Source organism: Andrographis paniculata, unplaced genomic scaffold (genome assembly GCF_009805555.1).
Source record: "Andrographis paniculata isolate CXL003 unplaced genomic scaffold, ASM980555v1 Contig58END, whole genome shotgun sequence".
Taxonomy (NCBI): domain Eukaryota; kingdom Viridiplantae; phylum Streptophyta; class Magnoliopsida; order Lamiales; family Acanthaceae; genus Andrographis; species Andrographis paniculata.
In genome coordinates this window covers 1934212-1956312 of record NW_026137593.1, presented here as the reverse complement: position 1 = coordinate 1956312, position 22101 = coordinate 1934212, and the positions used below count along the sequence as shown (strand labels likewise).

The window sequence follows — 22101 nt, the reverse complement described above, 5'->3', positions numbered from 1 at the left end:
GCATCCGAGGAAGAGGTGTTGCTGATCTTCGAGCTGGATTGATCTACATCAAGAAATTCCAGTCTATCTTTGGTCTTCAATTTCCCAGAAAACCGCAAGCCATAAGATAAAAGAATGTTTGGGAAGAATCGGACGTCCCAAACGGGGCCAAAAAAAAGCCAAGCATTATCTCAATCACGCAGCGTGTTATAAATTGGAGTGGTATCAGATTTCCCAGGCCCGAAGCATCGAAATATTGTCAATCTAGTTTGATCCGATCTGCCCAAAGCAGCCATCAACCTATCCCAAATTTTGAGAATAGATTTGAGGAAGAAGGAGTGATGGTTCCATGTGGCCTGAGGTAGCGGTGGTGCATCCACTTAACCCACAGAGATTCCTTATCCGAGCCAAGCTTCCAGAGGTATTTGGCAAGAAAGGCAAAATTCCATTCGATTAGGGACCCAGTCCGCCCTCACATTTAGGTGAGCAGATCTTCGTCCATGCAACTGGGGCAGATTTATTCTGCCATAGGAAAGCTCGGCATAACTTGGTGATGTGGAGAATCACCGTCGGAGGCACGGGGAAATGAGTTTATATAGTTAATTTGTTTGATTAGTTCAACATAATATTTGTAATATTTGATGAAATATTGAAATAAAAGTTGAAATAATTTTTATTTTAATATTTTAAGATTGAATATTTTATTTATTGAAATTATTGTATTTTAAAAAATTATTATATTATAAAATTAGATAAAAAAAAAATAAATCAACTTTAATAATTTTAACTAATAAAATTCTTAATATAAACAACACATCAAATTCTCAAATATAGACCGTTTGACATTTTCAATATAGACCGAAAATCAATATATTTTGGTATTTTAGCATATACTAAACTTTTGGTATGGGTCGATATATATATATTACCATACTAAATTTTGTACGATATACAATATTTTTTGGTATTATCAGCATACTCTATCGAACAATCTCTAATCGAATTGCATATACGGTATCAAAATATAATATTTTACGCTAAAATATCAAAATTCAAAATAATTTTATAATTTTAAGAATATATTAGAAAATTAATAATATTAGTATCAATATACTAAATTATTTATATATACCAATACATTAAATACTAAAATATTAAATTTTATATGGTATTTTGGGTATATAATACCAAAAATTTTAAAAGTATATACAATTACCGAAAAAGTTTGGTACAATTTATATTATATCAAAATTTACAATATACAATTATGATATTCATACCATACATGCATTATTTGAGCAATTTGATATTTTTTCATTCTTATTTGTTAACAGTGATAAATATATATATATTTTTTTTTAATTTTGTGAATCATAGAAATAAAATTTCACTCCTACCTAAATTTTCAACCATAAAATATAAAATCAAACATTATATTATATTAAAAATTAATTGAAAATTCTAAAATCACATAAACCTAAAATTTTGTTCTTTCTATGTTTTTTTTCGCATATTTTTTCAAAAAAGTCAATACACTAGACACATTCATTATTTTTATATTCTCTGTACAATTTTCTATGCCTTATATAAAAAAATTTCTTTCCAACAATCTCACAAAACAAACACACATTTATTATATATTTATTTTAATTTTATTATTCAAACTTTTAGCCCATGCAACTTTTAATTTACAACCTAACAAACTTATATTGCATGTTGGTTATGCAGTAGAAAATATATTCTATCATCTATCAAGTATGTTGGTTATATTTTGTAACTTTAGGAGTTTTTCTAGGGATTCTTTTGGTTATGTGTTACAATAATGTGAAATATAATATTTTTGTTTTGACATTTAATGTTTCAATCTTGTATTTTATCTATATAACTATTTGAGTTTTCTTGAAAATGATATGTATATGCATAGTATTTATAATTTAAAAAAATTGTATTATTATTGACTTTTTTGCTATATTATGTTTTAATTTTTGTAGGTGCAAAATATTTTCAAAATTAGCAATACAAATGATAAAATGATTGAGAATGGAAAAAGTGTATAGCTAGATAATGAAGATATGAGAGAAGAATCGGACTTTGAGGATCCTAATTATTTGATGGAAGAGGAGGATATGGAAGATAATTTGATGGATCATATCTTATACGATAATATGATAGATGATCATGAGATAAATGAAGATCAATGTGTGTGGTTGAGATAAATGTATATGCCAAAAATTAACCCGACCAGATAACTCGACCTGAACCTAACCCGAAATAGTTGGGTTTGGGTTGAGATTTTTGACCCAATTAATAATTGGATCAAACATGTTCTAACTCATTTAAGGTTTGGGTACAAATGTTCAATCTGAAAATAACCTGTCTAACCTGTTTAATTGATATTATTTTAAATTTAAATATATTTTTCAAGTTTTATCAATCCAACTCAAATATTCATGGCCAATTTTATATAAAAAAAAAAATTAAACTAAAATTTTACAAAATTAGGATTAAACCAACGAAAGACTTTGATTTTTTTTTTCAATAGATTGAAAAATAAAATCCATCATATGTTTGTGTTGTGTACAATTATATAGTGTTTGTTAATTCAAAATTTAAATATCGGTTTCATGATATGAATACATAGTTTTTACTTTAATATATATATATATATTTTATGCATTTGAAAATTTTTTAGTAAAATTGTAAATCAAAATTAAAATTTAAATTTTTTAAATTTAAACAAGTTATATAGGTCAAATTCAGGTATATCCGATTAATGAAAGATCGGGTTAAGGTTGCAAATATCAACCGATTTGACAAGACGATAAGACAAAAAATATATACGGAAGAGCTACAAGCACCAGAATTAAATGGGTCAGGTTCAGGTCAAATGTTTTCTAATCCGTTTATAGCTTACCCAAACTTGGACCGACCTAATCTGATTCATTTGCCATTCTTAGTTGTGGTACATCAAAATTCTGACGATGAGATGTCTTTGGTTGATTCACAAGAAAAAAGATCTCACAAGCATTGTCGGATCGGATACATAATACATGGATTCCCACACTATTTACGGTTCATCTACCAAGTACAACCCATCATTTACACTTGGGATGATATTTAGTTCAGAAAAAGAATTTAAAGAGGCCATTCAAAATCATGCTATTAGAACTATGAGTACTCTAAAGTTTGTCAAAATGACAAAAAAAAAAAAAAAAAGAATTTCTTTATGATGCGTGGTTGAAATTTGTAACTGAAAAATTAATGCTTTGAAGGGGAACGATCATTCGACATTTCAAATCTGAACCTATCAGTCAAAACATGACTGTATGTGTGATCTGAATGTCAAGAATGTGAAGTCTTCATGGCTTGCCAAAAAATACGAACTAGTATTTCGATAAGACTTCGAGACATGTGAAAGGATTTAAAATGGATGTCTCTAAAGATATAAGATACAATGTATCCCATCAACAAGCATATAGGGCAAAGAAGAGAACACTTGAAGCAATTGATGGTGATGCGGATGAGCAATATGGGCAGTTATAAGATTATGCCGAAGTATTGCGGCAATCGAATAAGGGATCACATGTCTTGATGGAGTTGGAATATGAGTTTACGAATGGACGACGACGATTTAGAAAATATTATATATGTTTGAAATCGCTTGTTCTTGGATTTCGGTCCGGTTGTCGACCTATAATTGGGGTCAATAGATGTCATTTGAAGGGTCTATGTCAATGTATATTGTTAACTGCGATTGCAATTGATCCTAATAATGAATTATTTCCTTTAGCCTATGCTGTCGTTGGGAGTGAGACACGTGAAACATGTGAATGATTTTTTTTATGTTGCTAGAAGATAATTTAAATATAGAGCGTGATGAGTTATATAACTTCATCTTGACAAACAAAAAGGTCTTGTGCCTACTATGGAAAAGATTTTTCCCGAATCGGAAAAGATTTTGTGTACGATATCTTTATGGTAATATGAAAAGTGTTGGGTTCAAGAAACTTACATACAAACAACTTATTTGGATGGCAGTGGATGCAATCACTATTCCCGAGTTCGACGATGCTATGTAGGAGATCCAAGAATTGGATGGAAGATGTGTAGATTAGCTTGCCAATAAACCGCCTTTGCAATGGTCGACGTCAAATTTTTCCACTTTTTCATAGTGTGATATGATTTTGAACAATTTGTGTGAATCTTTCAACATTATTATATTAGATGCAAGAGAAATGCCAATATTGCCTATGTTGGAGTGGATTATGAATTACTTGTTGTCACGGCTTGCAAAATGAAGGGACATGGCACTTCGAAAATCGGAGAATATGTGATTTTACCCTAAAATAGTGAAGATCCTGGAAAAAAAATATTTGAGAAGCTTCATCTTGTGTACCAGTTAAAGCCGATAATTGAGCCTACGATGTGGAGATCGGGTGAACATGAAGAGCCGCAAAAGGGTGGGGTACAAGTCCCCACAACAAAATTAGCGGTATGAATTTGTAGTAATTATGTTTGTATATAAATATTTATGAATAATCTATGATTTTCTATGAAATATGTGAGAAAAAGAACTTTAACCCGAGGAAATATGCAAACTTGAATCCTATTGGAAAGTCACACAAGAGACGACAAGAACTCATGGATTTTGGAAATTTCTTAGTATTGATTATCATGTTTTGATATAGTGTAATATTTGGACAGGTTTTGAGAATGTTTAACATGAATGATATTTTGGGGATTTCTATTATGAAACATTATATTTGATATTTCTAACTAAATTTCAATTGTTTTTATTGTCTTTCGTTGTGAAATTTGGAATACAAAATTGTAAAGAATCGAAATACAAAATAAGAAAATGGTAAAAAAAAAAAAAATAGAGACCTACACAACCATGTTTAATAGGGACATCGTGTTAAAACTAGGAAAATGTTATTCTAGAGAGTTACACGGCCATATTTACAATGAACACGGCCTTGTGTGATTTCGCCTTACAATTCCAGAGAGTTACACGGCTGTGTTCGAAGTAAAAACAACCGTGTGTAAGTTCGCCTTGGATGCCAACGTTTACAGAGAATTACACGACCGCTGCACGCGTGCCGCACAGCTACAAAATAAAATATTAATTCCTACGCCATAGAAAATACAAAATGAAGTAATGCTGGTGAGTAGGGTTGTCTCCACAGGGAACAATAATAATTTAAACACTCGGTTGAATATAATTATACTGATATATTTATATATATAATGGGGGGTTTTGATTTATCACACTAATTTAAGGAGAAAATAAATTCGCTCAACTAAATAAAATAAAATAAAATGCAAGGTGGATTATCAAAGATGATTAGACTCTAGCATAGGCATGAATTTTATGTTCGGGATATAAATTTTGTTCATCAACTAAAAATCAAGTTCATTGACTAGTTGGATAAATTGGTTATAGTTGATCTACACGCGTTCACAACCAACCTTTCCTAACTTTTTCGATAGCTAAGGTACGACCGTTAGCTATTTCCCTAATCGAGTGAGAATTCTAGGTACGACCGTAGTTTTACTTACTCGACGGCTTTAAGTACTAGAAAGGCCCATCTCAATTTAACAAACTTCCTACGTGGATTTGTTTAAATTGATTCTAATTCTTCCCTAGAGTATTCCTCTAGGTTGCTACACCAATTGATTAATTACACAATTACGGGTTCAATCTCCAATTTAGCTACGAAATCTCAAATCAATACGTGCGCAATAATCAATTTAAGATTTCTAAACTTATAAATTAGAAGAATTAGAAATACCCAATATCGATGAACACCCAATTAAACAAAACTAAGTATCACAAATTCAATCTCAAACATCAATTCACACATACACTAGAAATGAAATTACTCGGAATTCATAGAAATTGAAAACACAAAACAAATAAAGAAGTTCATCATTACTTCAATTTTAAAATCGAAAAAGAAGAACAATATGAAGATAGAAGAAGAATGCCCCGAAAAGTCGTCTGCAATCCTCTTCCAAGTTCTCTCTTCCGTGCCTTTTTTTCTCTCTTTTCCCCTTTAAGAAAAATGATGTTGTGGTAAAACATAGTAGTCATCTTCTCTTCCCCTTTTCAATTACAAATCGTGTCTCTTCAACTCTATCCCAAATCCCCTTTCAAATAGATCCCCTTTGCAATTAAATCTCAAATACGTTTTATATTGTCAATTTACCCCGGGGGGCCTTTTTGAAAATTTCATATTTCCCACATTGTACTCGCGTGATCTCGCCTAAGACCTTTATGCATTATGCTCATTTTCTTCCAAATACACCCCAAAACATGCCAACTCCATTAAACCTATTACGCAATAAAAAACACACCATGAGGAGCATATATACGAAATTTCGTATCCCAAAAGCTGCCCAAAATAAGCAAAATATTATCATATATAGCACATATCAATTCCCCCACACCTAATCCATGCTTGTCCTCAAGCATATTTCCAAACCAAGAATTGAGATACTCACTAGCGCAAAAGTCACTTAGCCGTGTTATCAATTACGTCAGATTCAAAGCATGCAAGAACCAACTAACTTTACCAAATGTGGAATGTATATAAGTAAAACCTCTCACCCTTAAGTGTTTAGGCTATATTTACTCAAAGCGTATGAAGTGAACAACAAATCCCATAGGCTTGCAAGCAAATCAAATCAACTCCACAATTCATCAAGAAATTAACGTTCATACTCAAAGGTCTTAATTAAAGGTTGTAATGAGGCCATAGTTGGGGTAGGAAAGAGGATATTAACGGCTAATGGGACCAAAGAATTAATCTATCAATTCATCACATCAAAATGAGCACAAGTCGTATACATGAATGAACAAAAATCACACAACACTGCACCAACAATGATCAATGCAAGACAAGAACATACTTTCTTTCTTTTACACGAGTCCTTTTTTTTTTTTAAGGACTTGTAATATTTCTTTTTTTTTTTCTCTTTCTTTCAGCCATTTTTCATTATTATTATTATTTTTAAGGGGCTAGATAATGAGATACTTTTGGCAAAAATATATATGAATTTATAACCGTGCCACAATATGAATACTTTCAAGTACAACTTGGGAATAATATCGTATAATGAATGCAACTCTAAATAATTTAATTTAATTAATCAAAGAACAATCCCTCAATTTCCCATGGGCTCAAGTAGATGTTTGGTTTAATCCAATAAAAGGGCTTATCGGTTCGGGGTTAAATATAAACCAAGAAAAATAAGATAATACATTAAGCTCAAACTTGGTTCACTAGGGAATAATATAGGTGAATATATGAAATTAAGGCCAACACTGGTAATCCTAGTGCCTTATCATTTTAATCCCATCAATTCTCAATAAACGCGGAGTCAATAAGCATAAGCAAGCAAGTTCTATGTAGTCAAATACAACATATGTTCACACAATCCAAAAAAATTGAGCATATATGATATGTATGAGTGAATTTGCTCAAATAAGGCTCAAATTATTCACTTAAGGGTTCTTTGTTAGAAGGCTAAGCACACTCGTCATCTAACTTCATCAACAAACACGGAAAAATCCTAATGAACTAAGTAAGCATAACAACCTCAGCTCAAAATACACAAAAAGACATGCAGGGAAGTTATTAAAATAAAGCATTATATCGCATCAAATTTTGTTAGAAGGCTAAGCACACTCGTCATCTAACTTCATCAACAAACATGGCAAGATCCTAGTGAACTAAGTAAGCACAACAACCTCAGCTCAAAATACACAAAAAAGCATGCAGGGAAGTTATCAAAATAAAGCATTATATCGCATCAAAAATTCTAATCCTCTCCCCACCTAATTAGTGCAATGTCCCTATTACAAGAACAAATATGAAATTAAAAAAAAAAAAAAAAAAAAAAAAGAAACTTCCCTGGAATAGGTAGGGGCGACCGGCCTGCTTAGGACCGGCGACGTGCACTCATGTGCTGTTCAATGGAGTCCAATTTTCCTTAAAGGGCCGTTTTGCCGGCCAAATTTTCGACACTCGCACTTTGCCCATGGTGCCGATACGAAAGTGAATTCAACAACCAAATTATAATTCCTTAATAAATTCAAAAAAAAAAAAAAATACACACTAGCAAATAAGCCCGGACACCAAACATCAATCTCACAACAAACATTCAAATATTATTCGACAGTATCAATCAACCAATAATTTCTCCCAATAATCTATATGCATCCATTTATCGATTGCATCAAAGAACCTCCACGAAAATCGCCCAAATTAAAATTCTTCATCATCAACTTATTTTATATAATATCTAGGCAATAATCGATAGAGGTTTCTCAACAGAATGCAATATAGATCAAGAGTAAATGATTTCCCTGAAATTTCCACCGGCGACTCCTGGCTGAAGGTCAGCGGCAGTGCAGAACAGCAACGGTTGGAGATCGGGAGCAGTACGCGGCGGAGGCGCAACGGTTCGAACCGGCCTGTGGAGAGAGCGGGAGAGAGGAGGCGGTCGGACGGCAGTGAGAGAAGGAGAGACAAAAATAATTAGGGTTTAAAGGGTGTAATAATAATAATAATAATAATAATAATAATAATAATAATAATAATAAATATGGAAATAAAAAAAGATCTAATTACTATAATAATTATTATATTATAGAAACAATGATAAATATCGTAATAATAAATTTAATAATTATAGTAATAAATATCGTAATAATTATAATTATAGACGTAGTAATAAATATAATAATAATAATAAATATAGTAACTATAAGAATAATAAATATAGAAACAAAATATATATAATAAAAAAAATTAATAGCTATAATAATATTTATTATAGAAATAATAATAAATATAGTAATATTAAATTTATTAATAATAACAATAATAATAAATATAATAATTCCCCAAAATACACCCTCTTTTTGCACAATTTTTCAGAATGTAAGACTTCATTAGGCGTGATCACACCCAAAAAAGTTTTACGTTCTGATTTCTTTAAAAATTTCTCCCTCTCATCAATCACAATACACTGGATGCATGGTCACGCCTAACAACTTTATTCATTCTGCTCATCCAACCATGAATTTGTTACCTGCATCAAAACCCCAAAAATCAAGGCATGAGACTGACTCAAAAACACAATAAACTCAAAGCACACAAAATAAAATTAGAAAACTTGGGTTGCCTCCCAAGAAGCGCCTTTGTTTATTGTCGTTGGCTCGACACAACACCTCTTAAGCTAATCATGAGGCTCAAAAAGAGCTACGCACTCCATTTCTTTGCTCTGGAACCCCTCATAGTAAGGCTTTAGACGATGTTTATTCACAACAAATATTTTATCCGTGCTAAAACTTTGACTCTCAACTGTACCACACGGAAACACAAATGGACCTATCCAATGATAACGAAGTTTACCCAGAAAATTCTTAAGATGAGAATGATGAAGCAAAACCTTTTGACCAACCTTAAAATCTTTTCTCAAAATATTTGGATCATGAAATTTCTTACTATTTCATTTATAAATTCTCACATTCTCAAAAGCTTTGTTCTGAATCTCCTTCAACTCTTGCAACTGCAATTTCCTTCTTTCTCCAACTTCAAAGACTTGTTGCATATTTTGATCAAGGACATCTACACAATACAAAGCATGAGGTTCTACGGGATCATTCGATTCATCAAAAATATTGATATGAACTTTTACACCTTCGAATTCCATGGTAAGTGTCCCTATTCTAACATCAATTTTTGTGTGTGCAGTACACATAAAAGGTCGTCCAAGCAGAATAGGTGAAGGATTAGGCGAATTATCATCATGCATATCTAAAAAATAGAAATCAACCAGGAATATTAACCCATTCACTTGCACAAGAACATCCTCAATTATCCCTTCGGGGTAAGCGTAAGTTCTATCAACTAGTTGAATCACTATCCCTGTTTCTTTCAAGGGTCCAATGTTCAAAGAGTTAAAAATAGACTTAGGCATAACATTTATGGCTGCACCTATATCTAGCATAGTTTTTTTAATTTCCATCTTACCTATTTTGCACGGGACTACAAACATACTTGGATCTCCGCACTTTTGTGGAAATTTCCTTTGCAGCACGGCGGACACAATCTCTCCAGCTAGCACCTTTTCGTCCCCTCTCAACTTATTCTTTTTTGTACACAGCTCCTTCAGAAACTTCGCATAACAGGGGACTTGCTTAATTGCGTCAAGCAAAGGAATGCTTAGTTGTACCTTCTTAAACATTTCCATGATCTTCTTGTCTTTATCGCTTTTAGCCGGTTTCGCTAATCTGTGAGGAAATGGAGCAATATTAGAATTAGATTGAATATGAGGGTTAGAATTCACCTGATCAGTTGACTTGTTCGTTTTTTGCTCAATCTCCTTCTCAATCTCCTCTTAGGCTTTCTCTTTTTGTGCAAGAACCTTCGGACCTTCTAGCTCCTTACCACTTCGCAAGACCATTGAACTAACATTGCTCGGGTTCATGTGGGTTTCAGCCGGTAGCTTGCCTTTCTCCCTCTCTTTCATATCCCGCACCTCTTTCACAACTTGAGACATCTGATCTTCCAAATTTTTATTCTAGTTCTTGTCTCTTGCTGAAATTGTAAAAAATTAAAGGCAATTGATTTCACTATATCATACAAAGAGTTACCAAGACTAGGAGCTTGGGGCATGGTCCATTGTTGTTGCTGTTGCACAGGTGGTTGGAAACCCGATGATTGATGTTGTCGAAAGGATTGCTGATTCTGATTCACATATCGAAAATTGGGGTGGTCTCGCCATCCTGGATTGTATGTGTTTGAATATGGATCATAAGCCCTTCTTTGTGCAAATCCTGCAGCATTCACTTCCACCTCTTGTGTCAATGTAGGACAAACATCCGTAGGATGCTCAACACTCGCACAAATCCCACATGGCTTCACTTGAGCGTTCCCTACAACAAGTTTTCTCACAAAAGCAGTTAGCTCATTCAATTGTTGTTGCATAGGAGAACTTACCTCGGCAACTTCTTTCACTCCCACGACATCCCTTGGCCCAAATTGTTGAAAGTTCATAGCCATGTCGTTCAGCAATTCCCAAGCTTCTTTCATAGTCTTGTTCATGAGAGCTCCTCCACTGGCAGCATCGATTATCCTCATGTCAATAGAAGTTAGTCCTTCATAAAAATATTGGATTAGAAGTTGCTCAGAAATCTGATGTTGCAGACATCTAGCAATTAACTTATCGATCCCAATACTCTTATAAAGACTCCCCTGATGTTTGTTTGATGCCACAGATCTCTTTTTTCAAATTCGCAGCCCGGGATGCGGGAAAGAACCTTTCGAGGAACTTGTGCTTCATATCCATCCACGTGGTCACACCCTGGCGGGCAAGTTGAACAACCAATCCTTGGTTGTGTCTTTCAAGGAGAATGGAAAAGCTCAGAGTTTTATCTGCTCCTCAGTGATTCCCGGTGGTTTCATGCTCGTACACACCACATCGAACTCCTGCAAGTGCTTGTGTGGTTCCTCCCCTGCCAAGCCATGAAAAGACGGAAATAAATGTATTAGTCCAGATTTAAGCTCAAATTCTGTATTATCGGCTCTAGCAGGAAAACTAATACACAATGGATACTGAATTAAATCGGGTGCAGCTAGCTTCCTCAGAGTTCTCTGTCCGTCCATTGGATGTATCACAACTTCTTCAACTCCCTTGGCCTCTTAACTTTTGTCGGAACTAGAACTGTCAGCTAGTTGGATAGTAAAGTTAGGTTCCAGCGACTCAATTTCTAGCTTCTTTCCTCAAACAGCGTGCAGTCTCTTTCGATTTCTGAATAAAAAACTAATTCACTTATACGACCAGTTCGAGGCATAAACCATTAAGTGAAAATTAGAGCAAATAAATAAAAGAAACAACCGAATATAAAAAGTTCTTATACTGTTCCCCGGAAACGGCGCCAAAATTGCACGCGTGTCGCACAGTTGCAAAATAAAATATTAATTCCTATGCCACAAAAAATACAAAATGAATTAATGCTGGTGAGTAGGGTCATCTCCACAGGGAATAGTAATAATTTAAACACTCGGTTTAATATAAATATACTAAAATATTTATATATGAATATAATGGGGGGTTTTGATTTCTCACACTAATTTAAGGAGAAAATAAATTTGCTCAACTAAATAAAATAAAATAAAATGCAAGACGGATTACCAAAGATGAATTTTCTGTTCGGGATATAAATTTTGTTCATCGACTAAAAATCAAGTTCATTGACTAGTTGGATAAATTGGTTATGGTTGATCTACACGCGTTCACAACCAACCTTTCCTAACTTTTTCGATAGTTAAGGTACGACCGTTAGCTATTTCCCTAATCGAGTGAGAATCCTATATACGACCGTAGTTTTACTTACTCGACAACTTTAAGTACTAGAAAGGCCCAATTCAATTTAACAAAATTCCTACGCGGATTTGTTTAAAATTGATTCCAATTCTTCCCTAGAGTATTCCTCTAGGTTGGTTGCTACACCAATTGCAAAATTACACAATTACGGGTGTCAATCTCCAATTTAGCTACGAAATCTCAAATCTATACGTGCGTAATAATCAACTTAAAATTTCTAAACTTATAAATTAGAAGAATTAGAAATACCCAATATCGATGAACACCCAATTAAACAAAACTAGGTCTCACAAATTCAATCCCAAACATCAATTCACACCTACGCTAGAAATAAAATTACTCAAAATTCATAGAAATTGAAAACACAAAACAAATAAAGAAGTTCATCATGCCTTTAATTTTGAAATCGAAAAAGAAAAACAATATGAGTATAGAAGAAGAACGATCCGAAAATTCGTTTGCAATCCTCTTCCAAGTTCTCCTCTCTTCCGTGCCCTTTTTTTCTCTATTTTCCCCTTTAAGAAAAATGATGTCGTGGTAGAACGTGGTAGTCCTCTTCTCTTCCCTTCTTTAATTAAAAATAGCGTCTCTTCAACTCCATCCCAAATCTCCTTTTAAATAGATCACCTTTGCAAATAAATCCCAAATACTTTTTATATTGTCAATTTACCCCGGGGGGCCTTTTTGTAAATTTTATATTTCCCACATTGTGCTCGTGTGATCACGCCTAAGACCTTTATGCATTCTGCTCCTTTTCTTCCAAATACACCCCAAGACATGCCAACTCCATTAAACCTATTACGCAATAAAAAACACACCATAAGGAGCATATATACGAAATTTTGTATTCCAAAAGTTGCCCAAAATAAGTAAAATATTATCATATATAGCACATATCAACCGCATTTGAAGTAAATGCGACTATGTATGATTTTGCTTTGATAACCACATTTACATAAAGTTACACAGCCGTGTTACAAAAAAATACATTTTTGTTGTAATACGTACTCCGAGGCAAAAGTAGAGTTTCACATCGGCGTTTAAAGTAGCCGTTTAGGTACATGGTCGTGTAGTTCGTGTTCACGGCCGTGTGTGCAACAATTATTATTTGGATTTTGTCAGGTACACGTCCGTGTGGAGTCGTACACGGCTATGGTCGATTCGAGTTGAAGTTTTTAACGCAGTTTTTCCGGTCAAAAATGCAAAGACCCAATATTATCTTTCGTATATTATTTTTCCGGTGACAGCAACGACGGATCGATCGGCGGACGAGGCGGGCAGCGTCTATTTTGGGCGTTGAAGTTTGAATGGTTGTTTATGTTTAGTTTACTTGGATAAATTTTATTTTATTTTTTGTTTTATATTAATATTTAAAAATTATTGGATTATGTTATAGTTTGTTCAAATAATTTATAATTGAATAATATATATTATTTAATTTTTTGTTGCTTTGTATGGAATATATATTATTTGAATTTTGTTGATTTATGTTATAAATTCCCGTTTTTTTAATTTTATTTTTAATGTAGAGAAATAATAGTTGGGGGTAAAGGGTAAGGCTAAGAGAGGCTGGACCGATACAAGTTCTTCAACAGCTATTCTGCGGGTTGAGCCGGATGATGATATTTTAAGTTTCAGTGAATTAGAACATGCAGAACGATACAAAAGATCTAAGAGTAGATCATTTTTTTCAAAGAGTAGGCATATCAATTAGAATGTTTTGTCTATTTTGGAGATGAGGAAGGAGATAGAGAGGCTTTAGTTTCGGTAGGGGCGTGGATTTGTCTTTTTGGGATTGTAGAGCCAAGTTATATAAATCTAACTTTCGATTTCATGTCAACTCTAAATTATGACTCGGTGAATTATAATTATGAAAAACCGAAGACTTTGACATTTAGGCTACAGGGTAAGATGTTTTTAATTTCACTGGCCGACTTTTCAGTGCTAATGGGTTTATAGGATCGGGACTTTGTGGAATCGGATGACTTCCAAGGTTTGCCTATTCAATCCACAGTTATTGTTCTACAATTAGTACATAAGCGGCTTACAATTCCGCATGTTCTAAGGCATCGACTCTTCGGTACCCGCTACTACGTATATGCATTATATTTTGACTTACTCACTTTCGGGTCGTGGCGAGAGCACCGGCGTAGTCTCAAATATTGATTTATGTTATCTATGGAGTATGCTTGAGCGTCGGCCTATTAATATGGGTTTTATGCTTGCTTGATTTATGATAGATCAGGTTGAAGATGGCCGTCTGGGAAAAAATTCTCTTGGTCTGTATATAACTGACTGACAAAGAGCCTTGAAGTGTGAAGAGATTGATGATCAGATGTGTCGTGCAACCTTGTAGCTTTTGGACGTTGCAGATGATGGGGATAGTTAGGAAGGTGACGAGGGATGAGTAGATAAATATGTATTGGGTGATAGGGCTGACGTCCCAATAGATAAGGATAATCAGCTTTCCGTTGATTAGGGCGCGTCAGAGGGTGATCAATCTCATCGCATAGTTCAGGATATTATGCCCATTGACAGGTCGGTCATTGATGATTTACACATGGATATGTATCGTCGTATGGACGATATGCAGATGGAGGTGAACCATCAGATGGACGATATGCAGTTGGACATGAGATCTTCATTCTCGCGTATTTTTTAACATTTTTGCATTCCTATTTCACCAAATGATGGCGCTCCACATGCACCTACATCAGGACACGGCGACGTCACCATTGACACTAATGGTTTATTTGCGGATCATCCAAGCAAAAATGAGGATGAGTAGCTACATGATTTTTTTCTTATTTTATTTAAGTATGTAATGAATTTTCTATTTAGATATTTAATGAATTTTTGTTTCAAAGTATGTGATGGATTTTTTTGAATTTAAATTATGTTAGATTATTTTTACTAACTTTAACTATAAAAATGCAATATATCTAAAAAAAAATAATACAAAATTTATGTTCGAAACAGAAAGATACACGACCGTGTTAAATGGATCCACAGCCATGTTAAAAATACTGATATAGAACGGCCTAACACGGCATGTAAACATATTCAAGGCCGTGTATATCTACGACGACTATGATCGAAGATAGTGAACATACATGGCCGTGTTTAGTTCGCACACCGCTGTGTTTATTTGCGGGATCTGTCAGTTCAAATGTCCACGGCCGTTGTATTTGATTGGGCTTGGGTGGCACGCCCGTGTAAAGTCTAAGTAAGTTATTACGTTAACTCAGTTTAGTTCATGTCATCATTTTCCATTGGTTTCGTAACGGTGGAATTGAAATTGATTGAAATTTGTTACGTTGAAATCAAAATTGATGAGAGTTTTTTTTATATTAATAAAATATAATTAAAATTTTAATTATTATTTACTAATTATTACTAATTTAAGAAGTACGACTAATTTCATGATAGATGAGTAGGGATGGATAAATCTACCAAAAATACCGAATTACGGTACCAAATCATACTAAAAATACTAAAAAATTCAGTTCACCGAAACTTTCGGTATAGTATCAATATCATACCGTAAATTTTGGTACAGTATAGGTATGAATTTGCGAAAAGTTCAATATTTTGGTATTATATCCTACTAATAATATTTTAATTAAATAATATAATTATTAATATAAAAAATAATTAATTTTTTTAAAATAAAAACAAAATTAAAAAATCCTAACCTACTCCATAAATACAAGCTGCCACAAAAAACCTAAATTCTTCTCCTTTCTCTATCTTCTTTCTTCCTTCTTTCTTCTAACTTTTTCGACTCTTTAGTTATTATTCTTTTTCTCCATCCTTCCTTTTCTTTCTTCAACTTCTTCGCCTTTTTCGACTCTTTAGTTATTATTCTTCTTCTCCATCCTTCCTTTTTTTTCTTCAACTTCTTCGCCTCTTTTGGTTCTTCTTATTCTCCATCCTTCCTTCTTCTTTCTTCAACTTCTTCGTCTCCTTCGGTTCTTCTTCTTCTCCATTGTTCCTTCTTCTTTCTTCAACTCTTTCGCCTACTCACCACCGCCGTTATTTCGCCGTTATTTCGTTGTTCTTTGGCTGAGCAGGGAAAAACCTTTTTGAATTTTTTAAAACAAGTTTCGGTATAGCTATCATATATCGATTTGATACCAAAAAATGTTAAAATATTGAGTTTTCAGTATATCAAATTTCGGTATGGTACCGGTAATATATTCCTACTATACTAAAATGCGATCCCTAAGGGGGAGTAATAGAAATAGATATACAGCGGGGAGAAAAAGTAACAGCAAAATGCTGACTAAAGCTACAACCAAACCATACGAAATAATTCCACCATTTCATAATATGACCAATGTGTTGTGTTGGCTTGCAAAAAAAACTCGCACCCTATTGCTCCACACCACTAAGCTTAATCTAACCATTCGCACAATGCCATACACGACCCGACCAACAAATCCGTTTCACATCAGATCCATGAATTTCAACTAAAACATGAATCCCCCAGCAAAAACAGACAAAATAACTGACAACATATCCAAAAGAGGGAGAGGGAACCAGCAAGCCTAAGAATGGGGTAAAAAAATCAATATATCGACACGACTTACGGCATAAGGCATGGCATTTGCGCGCATGTGTGTATGTATTTTCAGCTTCCCAGAACTGCTCTGGAGTTGCTACTGGTAGCAATGGCAACCGAGGAAGGAAATATCGATATGAGTACAGCCTCAGTGCTTAACGATTTGGCAGCAGCCGCGTCCTCCAAGCTCTTCCAGACAACCTGCCGTCTTTCCAGAAATTCCTTTCGCCTGCTTTGATCTTCTTGGAATCTGGTTTCGCACTCACTGTAATATGGCGGGTCAGCCTCTAAGAAGATCTTCTGCACATTGAGGGTTAGGCTCCGGACAGCAGGGTTCCAGTGGTCTTGAAGGTTCTTCTCCAGCGATGGGAGGATTATGGGGAGGATCACCTTGTGGTTCTGAATTATTAGACTCCTTATGTGCTCGTTGTTCCACAGGAAGAGCGCACGCTCCGCTACCTGTAAGAAAGTAGTTAGCGTTAGGTGTACAAACCGATAAATAACTGAGAAATGACAATATAATTATGACCTGACCAATGAATATTCACCGGTCCGGTGACTCAATCCAACTTCTTTTAAGCCCAAACTTGACACAAGCTGGAAAACCACTGAATTAAACCAGCTAGTTTATGCATATGATTTCCGGAGCCAAATGACTAGACATTTTCTTTATTAACAGTTCTTTAGGCAGAGCGAGCAACTGCTGCTTATATAATCGGAGTGAATTTTATAAATTAATATTTTACATACACTTACATTTGTAGAATATAGGTTAAAACATTTATGCTATTTTATTACCCAGGGTGTGTATAAATACATATTCCCCTGACTCGAAACCTGATTATTTGACCTCAAACGCAGTATAAACAAGGGGTAAAGTAAATCCACAACTGTCGCCTCGAACATACGCTAAATGCCGCACCAAATAGTCGTAACATGCAGTTAACCTTGGATTTGGGTTTCATAGCAATTAAGCACAACACATACAATTCTAATATATACTCCCTCTCACCGGGGATAATCATGCTGGCTTTCCTTTATTGACTGTCTACTAAACTTATGCATAATCTATGTAAACAGTTTCATCTAATCAAAATTTCATCTAATCACAATTTCATCTAATCAAAAAAAATAATAACCAATTCGCTACTATTTTTTCTACTTACCCATTATGTTTTTATGAACTCTTTTAATAAATTTTGCATAAGACTCCTACTTTACTTTTTATTTATCCCATGTTTACATTAAAATACTACTCCCTCCATCCACAAACTAATATCCTACTTTCCTATTTTGGACGTCCAACAACTATTGTCCTATTTCCTTTTTTAAACACAAATTTTACATTTTTACCCTTCATTCATTTATTATTTTTCATCTCTACCATACAATTAAGGGCAAATTTGTCAATTCATAACAAAAAGACAATCACCTAAAAAACCGTGCAAATATACTTTAGGACAATAGAAATTGGACAGAAGAAGTACTATTTATATAACAATGATTGGTGTTGACAGGGACAATCGAGTAATAGATTCCTTTATCAAATTAAAACTAATAAACAACCACCTAGTAAATATATTTCATTCCTAAGCTGCAAAATTCATTACCTATGTGACAAGCACCAATGCGAGGAAAAAGTTTTATCTTCTTTAACATCAACACTAATTCCATTACGGTTCAAGTCAATTTAGAGCACATCAGAAGCAGTTCAATCCCAATTTAATTATTGAATAATAGTCACTAGGTGACTTTCTCATTTATACTAAAATGTACAGAGTTAAAGGTGCAACTGCAAAAACATTGGTTATACCAATTGAGCCATTTTATTAGGATAAGAGCTACTAGATATGGAAGTATATTTCCAAATTGATCTAAAAGGCATAATTCCAACAATAAACTAATAAACAAAATAAATTTATACTTGCTCATTTCAAACTCTAAAGTAGGATGCAAGTTATTACAGTTACTGTTATCATAAAAACAATAACAAATATGGAAAATTCCATATATTGACATAAAGGACATAGCTCGAGATGAGAGATTGGATTGATACTATCAAGAAGTTAAATTTCAATCAGATGAATAATGCAAAACAAACTATGAATAACCAAAACTTCATACTTATATTCGGAAATAAACTGAGTTAGCAACCCTTTCCATCTAAAGCATCGTATTAATCTCAATACTTTTAACAGCTGTAAATTCTATTGGGTTAGAACTTATCATCCTTCATAAGTTACCACTATTTTTGCGCAAGATGTCACATCATAGTAGCAATCCTATGATGGACCTGAAATTCCATTCTAAGCTCATCTAATTATCCGCATCACCATAATAAACCTCATGCACATCTCCCCACGATGCTTCTTTATTACCCTTTAACTCTCTAAAATCAACAGAGCAGTCAATGTGCAGCATGAGCAAAATTTAGTACAAAGCAAAGCATGAAGCCAAAGTATCAAATCACATACTAAACTTTAACACAGCTTACTTATGTTTTCAAACTTGGTTTCACACTATTGATAAACTTTTATCTCTAAAAATATATCTCATCAAAACCTATTTTTCATATAAACTATTACATTAGAAACCTCATATGTATTCAAAACCCCACCTCCAACGCCTATTCGTCACATCAAACATTTATTTTCTATTCAACTTTTTACTATTCCCAAACCTACCAAAAACTCCAAAACACTTACTTGAAACACATATATCATACATTCTAAAGGACAGAGTTCAAAGTTTATAATAATCGAGTTCAAAAACGATACCTGAAAATGCAAACTGTTTACACAGCGTCCAATTTGACGAAACAATGGAACCATGGAGCGTTGAAATTCCATGGCCTGAGTCATTTCGAGGACTTCTTCCAACTCACTAAGAAACATGACCTCCTTGGAGCTATTAGTTATTGGCCAGTATTTCAAAAGGCCGTGAATTACCATATCAGCTAACTTGAAATCTTTCTCTACAAACTGCGTTATACAATACGAAAGCTGCTGATGGTATGCAGACATTCGTTTCGGTTTGTGCAGCGGAATCAGAGCACGCACAAGAAAGAGCTTATGCTCCTCCTTCAGAGGTAAAGCAAAGCCGTTGATTATACTACCCAATATTTCCAACAACTCAGCAATCCCATTATGCTTCTCGGTCTCGAAAATGAAGCGATAGAATATGTTATTGATTGCCTTCCTAATAAATGGCCGATGTACCATAAACTTCCCATATATACGATGAAGAATCGTCTTCAAGTACTCCCTCTCCCTTTGGTCATCAGAGTCGAAAAGGTCTAGCAATCTCAGGACAAAAGAATGATCTACATATCTCTTCGCAAGCTTCGCATCCATCTCAGAAGAAGATACAAACCTCAATAAAAACTCGTACACAACCTGAAGATGCGGCCATGAGGGCTCCGAAATCGGCTCATCATCCTCTGGGTCATAAACCTCACCCAAATTCTTACCACCATTGTGATTAACAGAAGGAAAGGATCGAAATAGATTAGCTGAGATCATTTTTATCATTTCATGCATTGCAACTTCAGTAAACTTGGAGTTCACTGAATTTATGTAATCCACCAATTCGAGCAACATCCTTCTCTTGACATCTTTCTCGTTCAAATTCGAGGTCGGCTCGGCGAAATCAAACACAAAAGAGCACATATTCAACTTCCTGATCAAAAGTGATTGCCTTTCCGAGCTCGGAACGTCCTGGAGATTCGGGAGCGCCTCGCAAGCAGCCTCGTAGTTCGCCGGCGGCATTGAGGAAGGTCCCTCTTTGGCAGGAGGACCATAGGCTCCGTAAAAATTCGAATTTGCGAAATTTGAGATATCATTGCTGTTAGAATCGCCCTGTGACAATTTCGACGGTGGCTTCCGCGGGAGCTTACTGAATATTTGCTTAATCATTTCTACCGCAACCAAATCACCCAAACCCTAAAAAATGCTACACTCAGATAAATATTTAGAATTCCATGGACCCTAACTCACAAAAAGAAGACGTGATGCTCTGATCCATCAATCAAAATACAGAAAAATCCGTACCAAACCTGGGTCATGACATGCAGCCGAAGATCGCCATTCGATTGATTGGTCGTGCAATGGCGGGTTCGGAGGGAGACATTTGCATGGAGAATCTTCCCAGAGAGGGAATGTGGAGAACTATTGTTATAGCTTTCAGGCAAAAAAAATTGGAAACCCTAATTTTTGGGAGAAAGGGAATCCAGCGCAAAAGGGAAGATGGAGAGTCTAGACTGTATTTGTTTGTTATTTTATATTTATATTTTTTTTAATGAAATTAGTTGTTAAGCCAATATTTGGAGACATAAATAAAACTAAATAAAAAAATATAAATGAGAAAACGATAAATTCGAAAATTTGAAATTTAAAAATTTATTTATTTAGTATTTTGGATTTAAATATATATATTTTATTTACTATATGAAATTATTTAATTAATATAAAAAGTATTTTTCATGTTAAATATTGATTTTTTTTTTAAGATGATAATATATACGTATTATATATATTAAAAATGTGTTAGAGAAAAAATTTGTTGAAAACACAAATCCAATAAGTATGTTTGATTCTAGCTAATATAAATTTTTTATTTAAATTTTAATTTAAATAGTTCAGTGTTTGGTATTTAAAATAATAATAATAATTTAATGATAAGTACGTCGTTCTCTCTCAGTATCCCTTCATAATAAATTTTTGTAATATTTATTTACTATTTAAAAAATAATAATTATATAATAATACAAAAATATTTTTTAATTTTTATTTAATTACAAATATATAATTAAATATACAATTACTTTATACACTGTCAAATATTTTTACATATTTCCACCGACCAATCAAATACTATTAAGTCCATTTCATAAGAAAGATATCAGTTACATTTTGCGTAATTGTGTTTAATATTAAAAATATATTTATGTTTGTATAATTTATTCTACAAAATATTATTGTATTTTTATTATATGAGACTAACAAATATATTTTATTTTTTTTATTTATGCTGCGTATTAATATAATAATTAATATTGAAAGATTAACATATACAAAAAGCTCATAGTACTGCATATCTCCACTAACTAATAAAATATACTAAATCTGTCTCATAAGAAAGATACCAGTTACATTTTGCAT

At 33.7% G+C, this 22101-nt stretch overlaps 1 protein-coding gene across 2 annotated transcripts; it reads right to left on the bottom strand.

Moving 5' to 3' along the window:
- Positions 1-16678: 16678 nt before the first annotated feature.
- LOC127257741 (serine/threonine protein phosphatase 2A 59 kDa regulatory subunit B' gamma isoform-like) lies at positions 16679-21180 on the bottom strand. Of its 2 annotated transcripts, none has more exons than XM_051284205.1 (3): positions 20992-21180; positions 19720-20883; positions 16679-17401 (listed from the first exon to the last, which is right to left on the bottom strand). In XM_051284205.1, exons 2-3 carry the CDS (start codon positions 20854-20856, stop codon positions 17012-17014), a joined length of 1527 nt encoding a protein of 508 aa, XP_051140162.1. In that variant the 5' UTR covers positions 20857-20883; positions 20992-21180; the 3' UTR covers positions 16679-17011. The 2 variants fall into 2 exon arrangements, with proteins under 2 accessions (XP_051140162.1, XP_051140161.1); XM_051284204.1 differs by having other exon boundaries at positions 20997-21180.
- Between the last annotated feature and the right edge of the window lie 921 nt (positions 21181-22101).

Coding starts and splice junctions, on each gene's coding strand:
- LOC127257741 (XM_051284204.1), bottom strand. Junction 17,402..19,719: donor TAAACAGTTTGCATTTTCAG/GTATCGTTTTTG, acceptor ACTTTCTTACAG/GTAGCGGAGCGTGCGCTCTT.